The sequence below is a fragment of the Pagrus major genome, chromosome 11 (genome assembly GCF_040436345.1).
Source record: "Pagrus major chromosome 11, Pma_NU_1.0".
In the NCBI taxonomy this organism is placed as follows: domain Eukaryota; kingdom Metazoa; phylum Chordata; class Actinopteri; order Spariformes; family Sparidae; genus Pagrus; species Pagrus major.
In genome coordinates, this window is record NC_133225.1 from 32,869,949 (window position 1) to 32,891,511 (window position 21,563).

At 41.2% G+C, this 21,563-nt stretch overlaps 1 protein-coding gene across 1 annotated transcript; it reads right to left on the reverse strand.

Moving 5' to 3' along the window:
* Positions 1–225: 225 nt before the first annotated feature.
* On the reverse strand, positions 226–20,752 carry cherp (calcium homeostasis endoplasmic reticulum protein). The gene is given in 21 exon segments (XM_073476161.1): positions 226–1,471; positions 1,771–1,956; positions 2,661–2,755; positions 2,857–2,970; positions 3,892–4,044; positions 4,322–4,408; positions 5,362–5,495; positions 5,901–6,101; positions 6,103–6,143; positions 6,249–6,444; positions 6,591–6,845; positions 7,647–7,810; positions 8,457–8,649; positions 10,291–10,380; positions 10,854–10,965; positions 11,608–11,759; positions 11,849–11,986; positions 12,663–12,832; positions 14,394–14,432; positions 17,505–17,678; positions 20,634–20,752. Coding segments are annotated over 21 exon segments (2,757 nt in total). The 5' UTR covers positions 20,659–20,752; the 3' UTR covers positions 226–1,433.
* Between the last annotated feature and the right edge of the window lie 811 nt (positions 20,753–21,563).

Here is a 21,563-nt window from a genome sequence, read left to right on the forward strand (position 1 = left end):
GTTGTGCTTTGGACTGGTCACACTAAAATGTCACTCTTAAATGTTGGCGACGATGCACTCAGAAATACTTATTTTTTTCCTGAGTAAACAAGCTGTTTAAACTATATAATGCACTTTTAAACATTTAGACATCAAATTTTAATTCCTGCCAAAATCTTATATTAAAACATTAAATGAAAGCTGAACTTTTCTTCAATATTTACATGAAATTAAAGAAAAGTCAAATTTATGAGTCAGGGTTCTGTTTATTTAGTCTTCCATGTCTTTACAATGTGATTGTGGAGATAAAATACAAGACATTTCATAATCACTTTTTGTTTTGTTGGATTTATTTTAATACTACAACATAACGACAGACTTGTATATGGTGCGTCCATAGAAGTCATTACATGAAAAAGTATCACAATAATCTGCAGCAAAAAACCAACAAGAGTCAACAGAGCCACCATACCTCATTCTACTTTCTGTTCTAAAGACCACATTTATTCAGCAGAAAGTATTTCCACAGTAAGATCAGTGGATTACTATGTAGGCTGTATTTCTGAAGGAAAAGCATTGCTTAAAGCATTCATCTTAATTTGCCCCATGAGGATTTTTTTTAAAGCACTGCCATGATACCAGAGGCTGCTCACATTCACATTCCCAGACTCTAAATTATGTGAGTTGTGGAGTTAGGACAGACTTTACAAACTTTGTGAAACACTGTCTACAACACACTTGTAACTCTTTGAGCCTTCTGGTTGATTTGGCAAACGTTATACATGAAGATATTTCTTTCTTTGCGTGAAAAACATCGTATCCGTTTGTCCCAGTGATGAACATGTTTATTTGCATATCGAGCGTGAAGTGAGATATGATCACAGGTGGTCACTCAAGACTCAGGTTGAGAAGCAGGTTCACGCCAGGTGTGAACTGACGGACATAAAGCAGTCCATATGTGATCACATCTATCAGGACAGATAAACAGCCTGTTTGTGAACAGCCTCTCAGTCACTTTTTTACATTCTCAATTTTTAACCATTTGTCTAAAAATGTTCAGACACCGTCTGAGTCGGCCCTCTGTTATCAGCCAACACACTGACATTAGGCAGTGTTTCCAGTGTCCCTACGAAGACTCCTGAAGGAAAATCCTGGTTGCCTTCTGCTGTGTTACTAGTGTCAGTGCTAAATGTTCCATCTTCATATCTGATGCTTTCTGTTCAGACAGACTCATCAATGATCTTGATTGAGCAGAGATCAAGAAGTCTTTGTACTTCTTGATCTTGCATGTCTTTTGCAGTTCACAAGTGTGGTGGTCCTTTGTATCGTTTCTTGAGGAAAAGGTAGGATTTGGAAGTGTTGACTATAATCCTGAATGGAAAACTGAGTGAAATTCAGATGGTGGTGGTGGCAAAGGGGAAGATGGGGAGAATGTTTGCCGCAATTTGATGACATCAGTCAGTTGGAGGGGCCTCCTGAGGTTCCCGATTGACTAAATGAAGAAGAGAATAGATTTTTGTTAAAGAATTATTGTAATCTGAATAGTACGGTAATCCAATTGTGTTTCATAAAAATAAATCAGATTTGAAGGTATAAAGATACGGTGCAATCCTATCACTCATTTTTCAACTTCTTGCTTTATTAACAGAGAACATGGGCTATCGTGAACATGTAAATGTCTAGTCCCTGAATATAGAATGAGCCCCTCACACAATTGGCAGTACAATAATAGAAATGGCTTATCTTTAGCAGCATGAATTCCATTTTGAACTTTAAAGTCTGTATGTGTACCTTCCTCTCGTGCTTTCATGCGGGCGACAAAGTTGTAGCTCTTGTTCCTGCGATAGTTCTCATAAGGGTCGTCCAGTGACACCCCAACACCTTTATACTGGTCCCATTTATCCCTGATGTCTCCTCCTTTGATGGGGTCCTGGATGCCCTGTTCTTTGGCCCCCAAACCACCTGAACCACTCCAGCCTGCAGCAGAGATGACCACATGAGAAGAAGAGAGTATATAGCAGGGGCTAAAACGCTTCTCTTAATCCAAAACTTCAAAATAACAACATTTATCATAATTTGGAGAAGCTACTGGCCGCTGCATCTTCAAGCACCACCGTTACCTACTGTTGCTCGCTATCTTGCTGCTAATATACAGTAAGGTATTCTGTCTGTTTGGGGCAAATAAACCTACGGTCCAACTCAAATGAGTAACTTGCATAAACACAAATGATCCCTCAATCAAACTCACACAGAACGCTTTTTATGTATGAACACTAATGGCTTATTAGTGTTAGCTAGCTTGGTAGTCTCCAGCTCAGTGGACTAACAAACTCAGCTCGCTTTAGCTCCACCCATGCTCCACCCATGCTCCACCTCTTTGCCCATTTTTGATTAGCTAAGTGTTAGGCAGTCAGGTGATGTCAAGATGACCAAAGCCAGTGCCGCCCACTTCATTCCGGCACTTCAGAAACCTCTGGGCAACGTCATGGCGGCTCTGTCCACTATATTTACAGTCAATCTATAGCACATGGTTTATTTTACTTTGACTTAACATTCCCAAATATATCCTGTTACATTACAGGATGGGAAACATTCACATTAAAACTAGCTCAAACGTTTTTACTGGAAAATTGAAGAATCAGTTGAAACGATATAATACATGAGAAAAAGAAAGTGCATACCCATCTTCATCAGCAGCTGATGGCCCTTGTTCTCCTCCCCTAGCCTATTGTCTGCAGACAGTTTGGAGGGAGGGGCACCCAACACTGATGTGGATCTGTAGAGAGCAGGAAAGGTGGTCATCCATACGACAGCAAATCATGAAAAGTCTTAAGACTTATGATAACACCTGTTCAAAGAGCAGTGAAGGGGACTCACGGGGGGGAAGAGCTCCGGGACTTGGGGCCACGCCGTCTCTTGCTGGGTGAATTTGAACGGGATCTGGATCTGGAGCGTGAGTGACTCCTCGATGACCTGGACCTACTCCTGGACCTGAACAGAAGCAGGTTAAGGCATATTAGGCCAAGTGCGTAAGGTTTAAAATGCTTGTTAGGATGTTAAAAGGCAAGATTTCACAGTATGCAGGCAGCTCAAACACAGCAGGAGGGAAGCTGCACACATACTCAGCATGGAAACCACTGCATAAAATAAGAAAATGTTGACTTGGAGCCTAACAACACACCACATGTCACATTAACAACATACCACAGGTTGCATTAACAACATACCACAGGTTGCATTAACAACATACCACAGGTTGCATTTACCGCATGTACAGCGTAAGTGAAACAAGGTGAATCTGTTCAGTCAGACACATGCAATGTTGACGATTGAAAAACAAGGCTGAAACACTTTGTGTAGACAGACTGTTATCTCTCTCTCTAAAAACTTTTCCACTGCACAAACGTAACCACATATAATGTAACATTGACTGTTATCACAAATTCTGCTTCTGGTTCATTCTTGATTGCTTTGGGGACGAGTTCCTGGTACCAATGTTTGGCTCTGCTCAGGAAGTGATACTAAAACCAATCTCCAGGTTCTTTCAGGGGTTATTGGCTGTACTGTCAATTCTGACTGACCGAGCAGATGTGACACTGTATCGCAACTACGGCATCTAAAAGATGACTAGAAGCAACACAACAGAGGGAGTTGGAGCTGGAAAACTTGAGAATTTAAAAACAATAAAGTGGTTTGATGCTCCTTACACAATAACATATCAGCTCTGCTTCCTCCATTGTTGTCTGTACCACAACTGCTTCCTAGCTGGTCCCTCTTTTTTGTACAACAAGTGTTCATTTACATATTGACAAGACCTTCACACCACAAAATCTCATTCCAGTATGTGTATGTGTGTGTGTGTGTGTGTGTGTGTGTGTGTGTGTGTGTGTGTGTGTGTGTGTGTTTGCAGACCTGGATCGTGAGTAGGAACGGGAGCGGCTGTGAGAACGGGAGCGAGATGAGCGGGACCGTGACTGAGAGGACTTTGAAGAGCGAGAGCTGGAGCGAGATGAAGACCGCCCTCTGCTGCGGGAGTGACTCCTGGAGCGACTGCCTCCACGACCACTGGAAGGAGTGAGCCACAGAGAGAGGGGTGAGGTTGAATGGTACAGGAGGAGGGAGCATGAACATAATAAACGTGTGTGAGGTGTCTACATCTCTTAACACACCAACAGTGACATCAAAAAGCCTTTTGCAACAACAAGTAACTTTGACTAGAATGAGCAGACACACTGCAGTCTGAAAACTCATTTTGGCAGACAACGGAAGCTGTCCACTCAGAATGTGAGTAAATAACAAAGAGAGAACGAGAGAGAAAGATCCAAATGAAGAGGAAGCTCACCTGTTGCGTTTTTCCTGTCCCTTTTTCCTTCTGGCTCTCATCTTGGCCCTGAAGAACTCATAGAGGCCATTCTGCTCCCAGCCTTCACTGGTGGAGGAACAAACCGCAGCCAGCTGTAAATATTACCTACACCAAATTCTGTCACAAGCTAGCAGTGCTACACAGGACTGCTACACAACTACAGAAACCAATCTGATGGATTAATTAAATCCTTAAATACAATCACAAAGATGAAACCATAGCCTAATTTTGATTAAGCACAGCTGATATAAGTACTGCAGTGTTTCCCCTAAATAGAAACAGCAGCGGTGCATCGAAATCTGACCACCTCTGCTGAGAAGAAGAGAGAGGGAGGAGAGGACAGGAGAGGACGAGAGAGGAGAGGAGGTGGAGAAGGAGGAGCAGTGAAGAGGGCTACGTTTTATCTCTGATGTTATATTATTTTGCATTATGGACGCTTCATTTATCAATTAACACACCTGTGATTAACAGTGAGTAAAGCATAGAAACGGAGAGGAGAGGACTCCGTCTTCAGAAACTAACGTTGGATAATTTGCGCTTTCACTCCGTCTTTAGAAACTAAAGTTGTATTTATGTTGATATAAAGACAAAAGTTATTCCACATGAACTGTGGGCTGTTTTCTTCATCCTGGCTCCAGGATTTACTGAGCTGTCAATGAAAGTCAAATCGACAGATTCCCTCAAAAATAAAATGAATCATTATTTAGACAGGATTCATTAAAGATCGCCATAAATTGAAGTTATTTTATCAGTCAAATGCCATTAAATCTAAGTAAACACTGTTTGATAATGCAACTTAGTTTTAGAAAAAAAGGAGAGTTAAGAATGAGTAACTGAGAGAATGAATTAATGACAAGTAGTAGTAAGTTAGCTAACCGGTAGCAAACACCCAGTGGATGTAAATGGTCACCCAGTGCATGATAGGGATCACACATAAAATAATAGCTTGTTTGTCAAATCACACAAATCTCCCCGAGTAACAATTTTAATGTTGGTCTGATTTGTTGAGGTGTGAGTACCTGTTCCTAGGCCGATCATGGGATGGAGGGCTGTAGAAAGCTTCCACAGCAGCTAGCAGACGGTCACTAGGAGGCATGGGAGGCGGTAGGCGGATGTCTTTAGGATCCAGAGGTTTATAATCACAGTCCTCAAGCTGAGCAATAGAGAGTACAGAGACAGTCATGGATCCTGCAGGTTTGACTATTGTGGGTAAATGTGTCTAATTCAATTCTAAAACTGATGACAGTGGATCAGTCAGTCCATCTGTGGCAGGCTTGGATGGTCCTTACCATTATTATAATCTATTTAGAAAAGTTTACTCCATTAGTGACTGGAAGTCTTCTTTCAGTCTGTTGTTTTAAAGTACCTCCACAGTCTTGTATCCATTCTGTACACCAGTGTGGCAGTACTGCATCATACTTTACCACTGTTCTTTTCTCCTCTGGGAGCATTCTCATTCTTGTAGCAAGAAAGTAACTTTCAAGGTTTAACCAGCTAATAACATTCTAATTCATATTCATATTATCTCCTTGTGCTCCATCAGAAGCATGTGACTTACTTTGACCAACGGAGCCATAAGACCAGCTGGAAGATCAAAGTAGGGTACGTTGGGCACAAGACTTGGATCATCTTGGACCGGATGCTGCCGATGACGCATGTGGGGTGAATGGCCGTTGAAGCCATGTGGGGGTGGGCCAAAGTCCGGGTGCTGGCCTCCACCCCAGGGAGGATGATCAGCCCCCATACCTGGGGGGGGGGGGCCTCTGGTTGGGATGGTGGTGTGGAGGAGGACCTGGCATGTCTGGCAAACAAAGGTGGATTTTCTTAAAATACACAAGGACTGTAATTAAAAGCATGTAGACATCCAGATGCATTCAAGAACAGTTACTGATCAATAGCTTCACACCTCCAGGATAATCTCCCTGAGCGTAGTCAAAGCGGTGTGGGGTGTACGGCGGCCTGTCATAATGGTGTCTGGGTGGAAAGTCATCCTGCATAAAACGTGGCGGGAAACGTCCAAAATTGTGCGGTGGTGGGGGAGGTTGGTTGAAAGGAGGCGGCTGCTGGTGGGGAGGGAAGGGCCCTCTGAAATGAGGAGGTCTCTGTAAAAATGCACGACAGACAATATACTCAAAAATGGCCCAACACTCAAAGTCTTATCCAGACTGGGTCATACTGCAGTGATAGAGGATAACTGTAGAGTATACAATGCAATACAAAAATATAGAAATCAGGTCACAGTAATTGCCTGCATGCGTGGAGGAAATGGGGGCTCCCTCTGGCCCCATGGAGGCTGGTCCGGCTGGTTCCCCCATGGCGGCTGCTGGTCATATGAGTTCCAAGATGGAGGGCCAGGGTCAGACCCACCAGGACCACTCCAGGGACCTCCTTCTCTGTGTGGACCTCCGCTCCAGTTCCCTGGGTCCCTCTGGTCATTCCACATCCCCTCATGGCTGTTCCATGGCGGGCAAGGAGGAGGAGGCTGGTTTGGGTCAAAAGGAGGCTGAGGAAGTACAAAAGTCAGAAAGCGTGTGAGTGTCGCCTGTTGCCTGAAGTCACACATATGCTGCATAAACCCAGAGCAGGGAATTCCGAAGGCTGGGCAAGATCAGCCAAGGACAGGACCCACCACAGAAAGAAAGCCTAATGCGCACAAAGGGGGCAGGGTTAGTACCAGTGTTAAAGAAAGGGCCAGACTAGGCTTGAGAAGCCCCCAGTCAACTTGCATATGACTTATCAGTCATATCACCGTTGTTGTTTTTAGAGTAACGCAGGATAAAAGAGTGGATCTTGTATGTACTCCCATGTTAAATGACTCTGCAGCAGTCATAGGCGTTTATCGACTCCAGGTCTGATTGGCTGTGATGGAAACACAACACCCAGGTGGACAAGCTAATTGTTGCCCCTTGTCAGGCTGGTTGCGTTAAAGTTAAGGACACTGACTTATTAATACTTTTGCACCCATCAACATATGGCACAGGGAGGCCACTTGGAGAGCAGAGGTAAAGTGGGCAGGGGAGGAGCAGGGCATATACAATTGTGGTCAAATTTACATCCACTTGTAAAGAACATGTATATCATGGCAGTCTTGAGTTCCAATGATTTCTGGGCAAAAAAGGGGTCTGAGTACCTTTGGAGTGTTCCCATATGTGCAAAAAAGGCAATCTAATCACTCCGAGTTTGTTTGGAGGACTGAAAGGGACCAAATGTATTTGATTTTAATGTGGACTTTTACCATAAAAGTATCTCCCAATTAAATCAAGGTACCCACACACACGCATGCAAGAGAACCATGAGTCTTTACCGGCTGGTTAGGGGTCCAAGGGCCCATGTGCTGAGGATCATACCACGCAGGCTTGCTGGAGGGGATATCTGAGGGGCCACTGGGGTTGCTGGTGTCCTGTGGTCTAGATGAAGCTCCTTCAAACTCCCCTGGAGGAGGACCTGACATTGGAGGCTTCAAATCACCTGCACACAATAAACACAGACACATTACAGCACAAAACGTACTGTACATGTACTGGGCCAATGTAGAGCAGGTCACAAACACAAACAGCCTCACTTAACAAGACTAGAAGAAAACTGCCCCAAAACTTCTGAGTCAGAACCAAGCGCCAAACTCCCGTTCTGAGAATCCAATGTGGAGGTACTAGATACTGCAGTGCTAATTTTGTGTGTGAACACTGATAGCTCGTTAGCCTTAGCCAGCCTGGTAGGTTCCAAACAGGTATGCTTGTTTAACTAACTTGGCTCGCTTCAGCTCCACCCAGGCTCCACCTCTTCACCCATTTTTGATTAGCTGAGAGGCAGGCGGAGTCAGACACTGCCAACATGGCGACGGCTGGTACCACCCACTTTGAGCTTCATTATGGTTCTTCAGAAGCCTATGAGTGATGTCACGGTGGTTCTGTGAACCATTTTATACAATCAATGGTCAGAACTAACTGATGGTGTCCGCAACTGTTTAATGCTTTTTCTTAAGTTACTAGTTTAAAATTGAACAAGAGCGTGTCTGCATGATATGAATGAAACATTTAGGTTTTGTTGTTATATGAACAATACATCTCGTTTTATTTACTGTGCCTCTGGTTTTGTTAAGCAAGTGTCTTCTCACCAGCTTGTGAGGTCATAGGTAAGGCCTTTTCAGGCTCAGTGGGGGTAGCTAGTTGTGCCACAGGAGCAGACTGCTGTTGCTGTTTCAGGCTGGAAACAAACTCTTCGTGCTGGGTCTTCAAAGCCTGGATCTGCTGCTGGAAGGCCAGCTGGATCGGCTGCACCGCTGCAGCATACTCCGTTATCAGAGAAGCCTGAGAGAGAGGACAAGAGGGTGTAAAATCTGAGACTGTGACAGTGTTATCAGTCAATGAAAACTGAGGGCTTTATTTTCCAAAAGCAAGCAAAATCTTCAGGTGCACATGTAAATGGGCGTGACCAGCACATTTTTGTCATTTTGGTGAACACAGGCATTACCGTAAACCAGGTGCACCTGGCACACTGTGGGGGAAAAAAACTGAATACATTACTATAGGAATACAGAAACAGCAAGTTAAGTAGCGGAAAGATTCAGTGATGACCAATCAAATGAGCTATTTTCATCCCCTTTTAAAATTACCATCAAGTGAAAAAGTGTGAGAGGGTGACGTCTGTGGAAAAAGAGAACAGAGTTCTCCATGAAGCACCAAACTGCCCCAACTATGTTCTCAGTAGATGTACTATAGTGGTGCTGCAGCGGCTGGAATACTGTGCGGCTCATTATAGCTGTGCAAACACTTAATATTGATAGAATTTATAAATTTAATGTCTCTGGTTTTGGTTCCTCCTCTGCATATCTGAGAACATTCATTTAGGTAGGTCTTTTAAAGTCCAATAAACACAAAAGTTTGTCCAAGAATAATAAATAAATATCAATACCAGTAGTACTCATATCTTCAAGCAAACAAAAACAAAATGGGGTTTGTAGACTTTCTAGTTAATGTTTGGAATTAGAATCACTGCCGTGCAGTTGTATGCGTTTGAAATTGACATGTTTGACTCCAGTGAATAACTTCCAGTGAGAAACATGATGTGTTCGCTTACAGACTATTTTTACAGAGGAGTACAGAGGACTGATAGAGAGCTTCATCACATGGTGCAACGACCATCAACCCTGTGTCAGCTGTGTGTAAAGCATCTGAGGGGGATCCTCTGCCAGGGAGGTGATAATGAGCAGATACAGTGTGCACTAAGTGTGTCTGCCTCTACAATCTGCACTCACAATGAGTTTTTATTTATTCTTATAATTAATTTAGTCTGTTTAATAATGTTATATTAATGGGTCGAGTTGAGTCTAAAAATGATTTAGAGATTTCTGCGTGTCACAGATCAGTTAATGATGAGCTTTGCTGGTGTGTATGGTGGGTACACTGGCCTCCTTGCTGGACTCTGCTCCAGAGATTAAAAAACCTGTGTGAACTTTTTAATTCTCCAGCAGAAGCACAGTTGGATTTTTGCTTTTAATGAAAATGTCGCTACAGATTTGATGGAGCAGAGGACTTCCGAGGACTGCAATCTGTGAGTAACAACTTTCCAGTCGGATATTTGGTTCAACACAAATAACATGAATTACTGTTAGTTTCTGACTTATCTTGTTGCTGTGCCTGGTGAGTTATAAATAGCTGATGAAGCCATCTGTGTGTAAAATTATTAACAGCTCCTCCTCAAATCCATTACTGTAGATGTGGCACACACATCACTGCTGTTGCTGTGTGATGACTACAGCAACATTCCACAGGTTCCACATTACTGTGACACTCAATCACTGGATTCCACTGTTTTTCATGATATATTTAGTAAGAATATTCATCAATCTCATTATAAACTGTATTTTGATGGACATACAAATCTGAATGCAAACACTTTGGTGCCAGGAAATTGCCGGACGGAAACAAAAAAAAGTTTTTTCCACTCACTTGGTACTGGCCAAGGCCCAGTGCTGGGTTCTGGAGCTGCTGAATGGTCTCCTCATCAAAGTACCCGTTTTTCTCCCAAAGCTGCAACAACTGAGGAGGAGGAGGAGGAGGAGGAGGAGGAGGATGGGCACAGGAAGAATCAGAGAAAACTGACTTTAGACACAAGGGAATCTCGTTCACCAAAAGCAGTAAAGATTCTTGCAATTTAATAAATCAAGAGCAGAACAAGCACAAAGTGCCAGGGAATCTTTATTCATCAAAGCTGTATATTCAGCTACTTTATGTGTGGACTGTACTATAGTCCACTATACCATTCTCTTCAGTTGAAAAGCTCCCTGTTGCTGACTCAAATTAAAAAATGATCAAAGAACAAGTTTTATGTGAATACGTTTTATCCGAATTATTCTGGGTTCAAGGGGACAGTTTTAGTGTCCCATGACATTTGTGATACTACCAAGAGCAAAATCTTCCTGGTATTTGTTAAGAGTTAAAGATGTAGAAATGGACTAAAATCCTTCAATCCAAAACCACACTAAGTGCTTTTTTAATCAGCAGCTGTTTACCCTGGTGATCTTCTGCTGCTTCTCTTCCTCTACAGCCAAGAAGCTAGTACAGTAGATGGGAACCACAACTTTCTGCAGCGCTGCCAACAAATCCTTCTGCTGCTTCCGCTGGCTGGAAGGACACATGACAACACGCATCACGTTACACACAGAAGACTGCTCAACACTTTTCTTCTCACTGAATCTTCCTACAAAATCTGTTTAATGCCCAAATAAGCTTCTTTATACAAGATTTGTTTCATAATTAGACCAAGGCCCCAATTTATGTATTTTTGTTAGTGAATCTTCCAATTACTTTTTCAATTAATCAATTGATAATTTTTTATAGACAGTTACATTTTTTCACAACTGACTGATTACATACTGGCATGTTATTAACCGAGCCATTCTGTAAATGCTTAAATGTTAAACTTCAGCAGTTTCATTGTTTGTTGTATGCATTTAATGTAAACATTTCATTTAGTAAAATCAAATGTAAAAAATTTGAAAATAAGTTATTAGCAGTGGGTCCTTCAAGCCCAAAACCTATGATGTTCAATGTTTGATGCCACTGTACACATAGTGAATGCTTTTCAGACTCTTTATCTGATATTATATACTTTAATAAGTATGTGTTCTTGTAGTCAGAGACATGCTAATGAAGGTGTAATCAGGTTTACACAACACTCTCTAGAACACTAATAACATTTTAGCATCTGATGATCAGTAAAGTGATCCACTTGGTTTATCTGTGTATGTATTTGGTTTTGTGTACCAGTGATGGAGGACGTCATTGGTTAAATAGATGAGATGTAGACGGAGCTCAAAATGCGCTCCATCAGCAGTGATGCGGTTGCGAAGATGCGATGTCATCAGTTCACAGTGCGGGGGAGTCTTGGCATTGTTGAACATCCAGTTCTTACCAGCCTGACATGAAGACAAACACATTAGGGGCACAGAAAGCCTTCTCCTTGAGTTATTTTTTTCAAAAAAAATCTCAATTATGGCAGGCTTACAGAGATGGCATCTTTGGTGCACGTGTCTATGATTGGCTGCAACAGGTTGTCAAATTCTGTGATGTCCAACTGAGTTTCCAGCAGTAGTTTCTGGGTCTGCTGCTCCATAGCCAGAGCTATGGCTGCAGTCACTTGTTCCTACATAGAGGGGAAAAAAGCATTGAAAATTCAATACCATTCTTCTTTAGCCTCCCACTAATCTCACAATGTTCCCCTAAGTGTAACAGGACTTAAGAAGATGAAAAAGTTGGTTCTCATCACGAAAGACCAGAAGATACGGGGCCATCATACTAAGACTTTAACAGTGTGGAATCTTACAAGGGAATACAACAACTAATCCATCCGAAATGTATGATCCGTGTTTTGTTATGAAATTGTGATACTTTTCTATGTGGTTTTAACTTCATCAGCATCCGTGCCTTTGATAACATTTTTATTTAAACTATTACGACAGTCATCTTTTGGTAAATAATAATACATTTATTTTATAAAGTACTTTTCAAGGTACTCAAAGACACTTTACAGGTAAAAAAGCAGAATAATAAAAACAACACACTAAAAACATAAAAAAGAGACAGAAGAAACACATGGAACACATGTTTCAGTTGTGTTTCTTTGCTCGGTAAAATTACCTCAACTACAGAACTTAGCTGGCTACTTATCTGTAAGGATTTGGGGAACTCCCTTACTGAGCATTGTTTTGTAGTCGCAAATAAATAAATAAAAAAACCCAAAAAGGATACATAAAACCTCCTCGGGGGGGGGGGGGAGATGTCCTCTCGGGCAGATTTAGAATTTCTTTCTTGCTCTGTACCTGTCTGAGTGTGTGCAGATGCTGCTCCTGCTGCTGCAGATTCCACTGGCTCTGTTGGATGAGCTCATCGATGGGGGGCGCAGCAGGCGGAGCAATCGGAGGCGGAACAATCAACTGCACTGGTGGAGGAGGGACATCAACCATGTCTTTGGCGCCTGGGTTGTACATGTCTGCAAAAACAACAGCAGGAAAACAGCAAGGAATATGAACATTTCAAGTGTGGAGTTTTGATTTCAGGGCTGATGATGAGAGGGTTGAAGCTGTGGGACTGCTGACGTCTGATGAGATGCTGACGCCCAAAGAGAAATGTGCATTCCCTTTCATGTCGAAAACAGGGCAGAAATCTCCTCTGACGGTCAAATAAGAAGTGATAGCTTACATAAAGAAAGCAGATGAAACATTCCAAGAACAAAGCAGAAGGGTTAACAAAATTTCAGTGGCATGCAACCCACATTAACACAACCAGAGTCTTCATTCCTAACCTCCTAACTACAGCTAGAAATGGCTGCTGAAAAACAAAACATGTTGGTACTCCAAAATCATAAAGTTCAGAGGCACCAAGGCCTGAAAACATAGAACAGAAATGTGAGGTCACACATTTCCAAGAGGTGGAAATATTTTACAACTAATAAAACTACCATATACTAGACACAATCCCTGCCTACAGTGATCTGTAGCTGTAAAATCAAAACACAAACATCTGATCAAGAACTCATTCATAATTATATAGATAAAACCTGACAATTTCTAATCCTTTGTTTAATACGAGTCATTAAGCTCAGGATATGCAGGCGTTTACAAATGCCCCACTGCCCTCCGTTATGAAGCTGGCTATACACATTTGAATATTATGCTGATTTTAGGCTTCTACTTTAAGGCAATGTGGCACAGTGGTAAAGAGAGTGAAAAGGCGGAGCTTACTATACTGTATGGTATAATTTCTGAGTCAGTATTATTCATCTACCCTGTGATTTGATCCATGTTAACTGTAGTCTTAAGTTCTCATACAGTGACATACATCCTCTTGTAGCTACTTGACAGCTTTGATCATTTCTAAAATATATCAGTATAATATCACAGGGACAGTGCATCTGGGCGTCATATTGTGGAGCTCACCATGTACCAAAGAGGGGAGGCAAAATATTAAATCATAACACATCCAAACCAGGATGGAAACACCAACAAAGTCTGCACCAGTGCAAAAAGGAGAACACTCACTGCAAAGGTGTAAACACCGACTGCTGCTTGACTGTGACACAATTCCTCAAAATTAAATGAGATTATCATACAAATACTAGTGTCATAAACCAAAAACTTGCATTTTTCTTCTTTTCTTATCACGCAGCCCCTTAAACTACAGCTGAAGTGACTCATAAGAAGAAGCATTTCAGAGACAGACGGACTCGACAACAAGGCCTTCCTCAAAGACATGTCACCGGGCTCCTCTTTCTCTATTTCTGGGTTAAACTAGCTGCCTAAAGAGAGGATTAAGCACATTTTGAGCATTATGAGCACCATCAAGAAGATATGCCTGCAATTTCTTCAGTGAAGCTTCAAAACAACAATACAGCAAATTTAAAAAAGAAAACCATAATAACATGAAAAATACAACAGAAAACAAACCAAAAAGCTTTAGGTGTGATTATGTCCAGCGAAAATAAGCAGAAATAAAATGTGTCTTTCCAACTGGAATTTTGAATTTATCGGACAACTCTGGTTCCAAATAAATACCTTCAGATTTATATTCCTCCCCATCGTGGGTAGAGGGATCTGAGTGGAGAAAAGCAAACTTTAAAGCATTTCAGTGATATGACATGACTGTCAGAAGAACTCTATGCAACCCTGCATCACACAGTGCTATTATGATCATCTGGTCATCATTCAATGACCACAACCTCACTGTAGATGTTGTCAGAAGGTGTGACTGCCCCTGTATCAGCAGCAAGAATATTCTGATGAGTCAAAAGTACAACTAAATACTTAATAATACAGTTATATTGCCATTTGTGAAAAATCTGGTGCTTCAGTGAATTAAAATTGGACTTTCTCATTTAGCGTTAGTGCTCCCTTTTATTTTCCACCTTCTCACTTTTTCAATATCTTTGGTCCTAAAGTGTGTACTCTGCCCCTTTTTGCACAGGGATATTTCAGTTTATCAACAGCTCCAGGATTCTCAGGTTTGATGGGTAACTCTTGAAGAGATTCAGACTGGGAAAAACACACATTGAGTGCTTGAACTGGGCCGGTACCCACCAGTACACAGTACTCGTGCTTTCACATTTTAAGCTTTGGCGTATCGCAACTTTTTTCTTGCACTTCTCACAAATTGCCTGTACTCTGTTCTGCCCTCTCCATATCAGGTTCTCTATGATGGCCCTTAATAAACTGCATTACCAGGAGGCACTACCTATGTTTTCCTTTTCAGGGAAAATCCTGGTGCTCTCATGGCCAATCCAACAGCCCCCACGAGCTTGCTCCAATGGTGAAGCATTTATGTTATATCAGACAAAATAGATTAGTCATGGGAAATGAGAACTGTGCGAGTGAAATAGCTATAGCTATTTAATGACTTAACATACTGTATCATTCATGTATGGAGTTTAACATTTGACTCATCAGATATGAAGGAGACATTACTGACATTTAACACCCTCTGTCTTACAGTTTGTGAGGAAGATATGATCTAGAAAACAGGTCCAGTGTGTAGGATTTAGTGGTATGTAGCAGTGAGGTTGCAGATTACAACCAACCGAATGCACCCTGCCTCCCCAACCCCTATTGTAGCCACTAAAAACACAGAAAATATGGTTTGTCTGTTGTGGGCTACTGTAGAAACATGGCAGTGCAAGACGGTGGACTGAGCAGTGTATGGTTCAGCAAGCTCTGTGACCATCTCAGCCATATCCCACACTATTGAGTTCTATGAATTTTCCAGTATAATGTTGTGACGGTCAGTTTGAGAATTTATCAAGTCAGGTAAAAGTCTTTTGAAAATCTACAGCAAAGTAGTTGCTGTTGTACCCATGTCAGCAAGAAAAGGAGCAAAAAATCTGAGTGGAACTTAACCCGACACACCAGATGGTGTGTTACACAGCATCACCTGGAATGGTGCCAGTAGACACTGTTTGGAAACGGGCAGGCCCTTCAAAAAATACGAGCGAACGAGCAGGCCCCTGGGTCAAATGACAAAGTTTTTAGGAAGTCCTGTGGAAGAAGCTCCAGTCCTTCTAGGACTTAGTCAAAGGTATTCTTAGTTGCAGGTGTTTATACACTAGTCAAAGCATAATTATGAATATTATATTCCATTTCTGCAAACAGATCCTCCTAAATTCCTCTAAATCTTACACACTTTAAAGACTGCCATCCTTTTAAATACAAGTTGCAGAGAAATGATGACCAGCTATAATGTATAACTGTTTACCTGGTGTTACTCACCAGATGAACGTTTGGTTGGGCTCATTAACGCAGCAGTGCATTATGATGCAGGTGTTGCACAGACTTCTTGAGTTTTTCATTAAATTGATACTTTGTTCTTTCAACAAACACTACTTATTTGCCCAGATGTGCACTTCTCACAGACAGTATATCTTCTTCAGTAATAAGAATGCATTCAGAGCTGGCCTGCACGTATTGTGACAGGTACATACACACATGACATCTCATTCAGGGCAGAGGATAGAGGATACAAATGACCAAATAAAGCACATATGAAAAGTTGAAAGAAAATTCTGGCTTATTACAAACTGGGTCTCATTTTTGTATTTTATCACTTGTGAACATTTTACTCAAAAAAGTAACAGCTGGATTTCTCAGCAAGGCCAAAGTCATTATTACTGACCAAAAAAACTACGACAATCAGACCCAGTTTGTAAGCAACTACAATTTCCCTTTAAGATGTGAGCTGGGCCTGACATTTTTTAAGACCCAGCTAACAACTTTGTCTTTACTACAAGGCCAAAAAGGATGACTTCATGAGTTCATGTCCCCAAGTCAGGCTGCTCAGTTTTCAAGAGGTCTTGGATATCAATTTGGAAAACAGAGATCTCGTGTAGGGCTGGGTATTGGGGTATACAATACCTGAGTTTGGTCATAGAAACCTAAATACATATGCTCTTTACAATGCCCTACTTTAATGAGCACAGCCATTATCAATGGCTACTTGATTATTTAGAGCTAAACAATCTAATCTGTGCTCATATTAAAACACATTATGGCTCCATACACAGCCCTACTCTTGTATCAAATAAAAGGTTAATTCAAAATTATATTTAGTTCAGCACTCCTCAACCCCACATCCACACTGCTTTGCTGTGAAAACTTGGCCAAGTAGATGGAGGCAGCTTGTGGACTGCTGCTCTACTGTAGAACACAGCTGGCATGGCAGCAGACAGTAAGAGCTATAAGTAAACACAATGATGGAGGTAAGTGTGAACAGGTACACTTGCGTGATAGGGATGCTACTAATGAAAAAAATCCACTGTAGAACAGAATACACATTATTAATATGATGTTGGAGAGTTCATTCAGAAGAAATAATAAATTCAATGGGTCCATAAATGGGTGCACAAGGTTTTCTAAATTCGATTATATCGCTAAATACATGTTGACACAGGACATGTATTAATGTGATAAATGAATTGTATGTCTATCACTTATTAGCATGTTCTCTTTTATGTATTCAAATAAACAGGTTGCATTTTAACTGGATTTCTTTCATGTTCTTACTGATTCCATGACGGCTTACAGCATACTGGGAAAGACCTAATGAATTAAACTTTTCAACATCATACAAATATCTCTGTGCAAATGGTTTTATGGTGGACTGTCCCCTTAACTACATACGCTGCTGTTGCTCCATAGCAAGCTTGCACTTGTAGTAGGTGAAGTATTCTCCCCCAAAGAGGAAGGAGAACTTAGGGTTGTCCTTCTGTTTCTCCATTGTCATTTTTTCAAACTCTGGCCCGTTCCGAGCGACAAACTGGGCCAGTTTGTCAATGACATTCCTCAGTTCTTGATCTGCATCAGGAAAGAGAAGAAGAGGGAAAAAATACAGTCAGAGCTGAGACAGCTGGGCATCTGTCTAAATGTGATGACACATCAATAACAAAAAATACAAAGCAGTGACAATTGATCAGTTTGTGACTCTCATGTATTATTATATTACAGTCATAGAACTGCTACATTTTTAAGATTCCTGAAAGACTTTTGTACATGAATGACATGTGGTACGTAGTTCAAATCTTCTGTGTTTTTTAATGTTTTTTTGCTGCATGAGGATTTATCTTTCAAAAAATAAAAAGGCACAAACCAGGGCTAATTCTGACCGTGTGTGCGCGCCTGTGTGCATATTAAATGTATTCCCCTCTGATCATGATTAATGCTCAGGGTTCTACACTACGAGACATAGCCAGGCTTTCTTTGTGTGAGCTGGCTTGTCAAAACCTAAAACCCAACCAGAGATAACCGGTATCATGACGGTGGTTATCAACTTGCTTCGTTAACACACACTTTTCTTCAGGCGTGAAGTGAAGCTTTGTGTCATTTGACTCTTCTTCCACACAAAATGTAAGGAAACTACCTCTACTTCTGATGAATATATTAAAAAAAACACTGCTGCCGTTTGCGCAGGAATGCTGCACAAAATTACTAATTGTGTAAATATGTAATATTTATTTTGCCACTCAATGCACTCTCAATGCCTACCGTTTTCTAAAGTGCCAACTGCACACTTTCGAGCTCTTAAACTGTAGACTCAATACAGCATATTTAAATATTAAAGAAGATTTGCATGTAGGTCTGACACTGGTCACATTTGGTGTGACTGATAAGCTACAGGAAAGATAAGGCATGCAGGAGGTCAAAAATGCCAACAAGCCTGGACTGTGTTTGAGATGCTGACTGAGGAAACAACAAGATGTTTGTTTTTGATGACATCATGTTTCTGTTTGGGATGTTTGCTGTTAGCTCTAAGACTCAAGAGCAGCCTGCTGAGCTATCATTAACCTGACAGTGCTGTCATCCCGACAGAGACAGCGTTATACCAACTCTGTTTAACAAATGGTCAAACTAATATTTCTGGCCTGAAATAAATGTACTGCAAGCACAGCGTCAGACTTCTTATGCTCATGCTTCTTATGGGGCAGTGGCGGTCTAAAAGTCAGAGAGTTCAGCCAGTTCAAATTCCGGACCAGCAGGATAAATCTGTAAGCAGAGCACTTTCCCCTCCCTCATTACCACCACTGAGGTGCCCTTTAGCAAGGCCCTAAACCCCAACCACTCCAGTGAAAATGCTCTGTGGCCAACGGATCAGACTGACAGTACTGAGCAGCTTCCAGGTGTCAATGTGTAACTGTGTGAAAGTGATCAGGGTCTTCTTGAAAAGAGAGCATTGCTCTCAGTGAACTCACCCTGAATAAATAAAGGCAAAAATAAATAAATAAATAACGCCAGCTCTGCTGTTTATTATAGGTTAATTAACAGTTACACTTTGAAGATTAATATCCAATCTTTGTATGTTATTTATTTTTATTTTTATCATTATTACGATGCCTGGCCTATCTACTTCTGAGCAACCATTCAGGCAATGACTTGTGTTTTATTTGATGGTGAAATACGCAAACTTTTGCAATACTTAAAATTATATTGGATTTAAGTTGTTTTGCTATGAAGCTCCAGAAATGTTTTGTGGACTAGGAAAATTCACTTGACTTCTTACAGCAGTAGTTAATAAATTAAATCAAATCTTTGGGTGAACGCTACAGCATCTTGTATTCAAGTATGTTCACTGCAATCCTCTCAGTTTGATATCAAGCAGAAGCTGTCTCTTATTGCCTCTATTATACATACTCAGGACAGAAGCAAATCTTGGCTGCATACTATACTCGCAAATCCAGCTGCCTGGCAGTAATGCATCTCTAAGCTGGTTTGGCAACCACCTCAGAAGATGAGGCCGACTAGAAAACATGGAGGAGGACAGTGACATTGTAAATACAAAGCAGGGGGCATCCCAACCAACTCAAGAATAGGGAGAATAACTAGTTGCTAAAAGGGGTTTAACTTCTGCCATGTGGGAATGATTTGGATTCAGAAACCCCAACAAACTATACTCTGCAAAGTCAGCTGATTGTTTTTGTTTGTATGGACGTTCTAAGTGAAAGACGAAGATACTGAAATGTGATAAAGTAAGGTATGGTATGATTATTTTAAAACACTTCTTAAATGAATTTACACACCATAACTGCATTGTGATAAGAAAGTTACTCATGCCGTTATAGGAGAGCCCTACCCGGGACAGAACATGTATGCTCTCGTCTCTGACCCTCATATCTGTCATACAAACTATATCTTCTCATTAAAAACGACCAGTAGTTTTCCACGTTTGCGCTCAGCGAGTTGCATGCAGTGGTCCCTTTCAGCACACGCACACAGTCGAAACTAAGAAATACACAAATCTAGAAGAAAAAAAAATCTCGAAAACAGATATTGATATTTTTTGTAGCTTTAGTTTCCTTTTTTATTTGATTACTCTCTACAATATGAAAACGTAAACACTGTTACTGTTGTCAGAACTGAACTCTGACCCGTGTTTTGTTGGGAACACTGAGTGGATTGATTGAATGGCCGGATAATGGGCCATGCTTTTAATCTTCAACACTTACATTTCTGCTCATGATGAAATAACATTTTAAGTTATACTTGGAAGACAATGTTTACCTTAACTTTAGCATTGAACGTTAGCCGAATGATGAACATAGCCGTAACAACAGATAGTTAACATAGCTGTTACCTAGCTGTTGTTATTAACTTATTGCTTAGGTACAAAACCTGTAAGACACATTTAGATACTGAAGGTTACTAAAGAAAGCCGACATGCGACATGCGGCAGTAATGTTAGCTGTATTGTGGCAGTAACGTTAGCTCTCGGAGCTAACGTACAATGAAGCTCATACAACGCTGCGGCGCACTGCTCACCTTCTGGGGGATTGGGGATATCCATGTTTAGCTTCAGGTGCAGCGAACCATAGATACTCCAGGGATTACTTAACCAGTTTTCTGTTCCACTAAATGTCTTATAAAAATGACAAAAAACACTTTCATTGCCCCGGAAGATACACCGGAAGTGTTACTGTACAGGAGGGAAAAGCACGACGAAAAATAGCCGTCCAATTTTCCTACAGCGCCCCCTGGGGTGAGGTGGAGGATGGCTGTCAGCACCTGATCCGCTCACATAACACTGGGTTCATCCCAATGAAACAAAAACAAAAGTATAAACAGATGGATCTAAAACAGTGAACAATGGAGCGGAGACCACGTTTATCATCCCAGAGTATACACAGGTATACTACTAGCTATAGTACTTGCTCTAAACTGGATCGAGGAAGCCAAGCTGAGGAAAGTTGTGACTGGCTCTGACTCCATTAGTGCACTTATAAGTACAAAGAATATGCAGTCAGGTACAAGGTATGACATAATTCTGGACATGGTAAGCATAACTCAGAATGAAGACAAAAAGGAAAATAAATTAAGTTCATGTGGATGCTGTACATGGGGATGGAAATAAGATGGCAGATAAATTTGCAAAAGGGGTAACATACGTTACATACGTCTGGTAATCATATGCGTAAGCATAATCAAATAAGAAATGAAGAATAAATGGCAGAAGGAGTGAGATAGAGGAAATAAAGGCCAATACTACCACAGCATTCAAAGGAAAGTAGGAGAAATTAGGAAATGAATAGAAACGAAAAGGAGGAGGACGTAATATCAGGGATGAGGTTTGTTTGCACAGGTCTGAACATTAAATTAAGATTGATGAGTAAGCATGCTACAGATGTGAACGTGTGGACGTCAGGAGACAGTGGAACATGCGATTTTGATCTGCTCTAGGTATAGTTGAGAAAG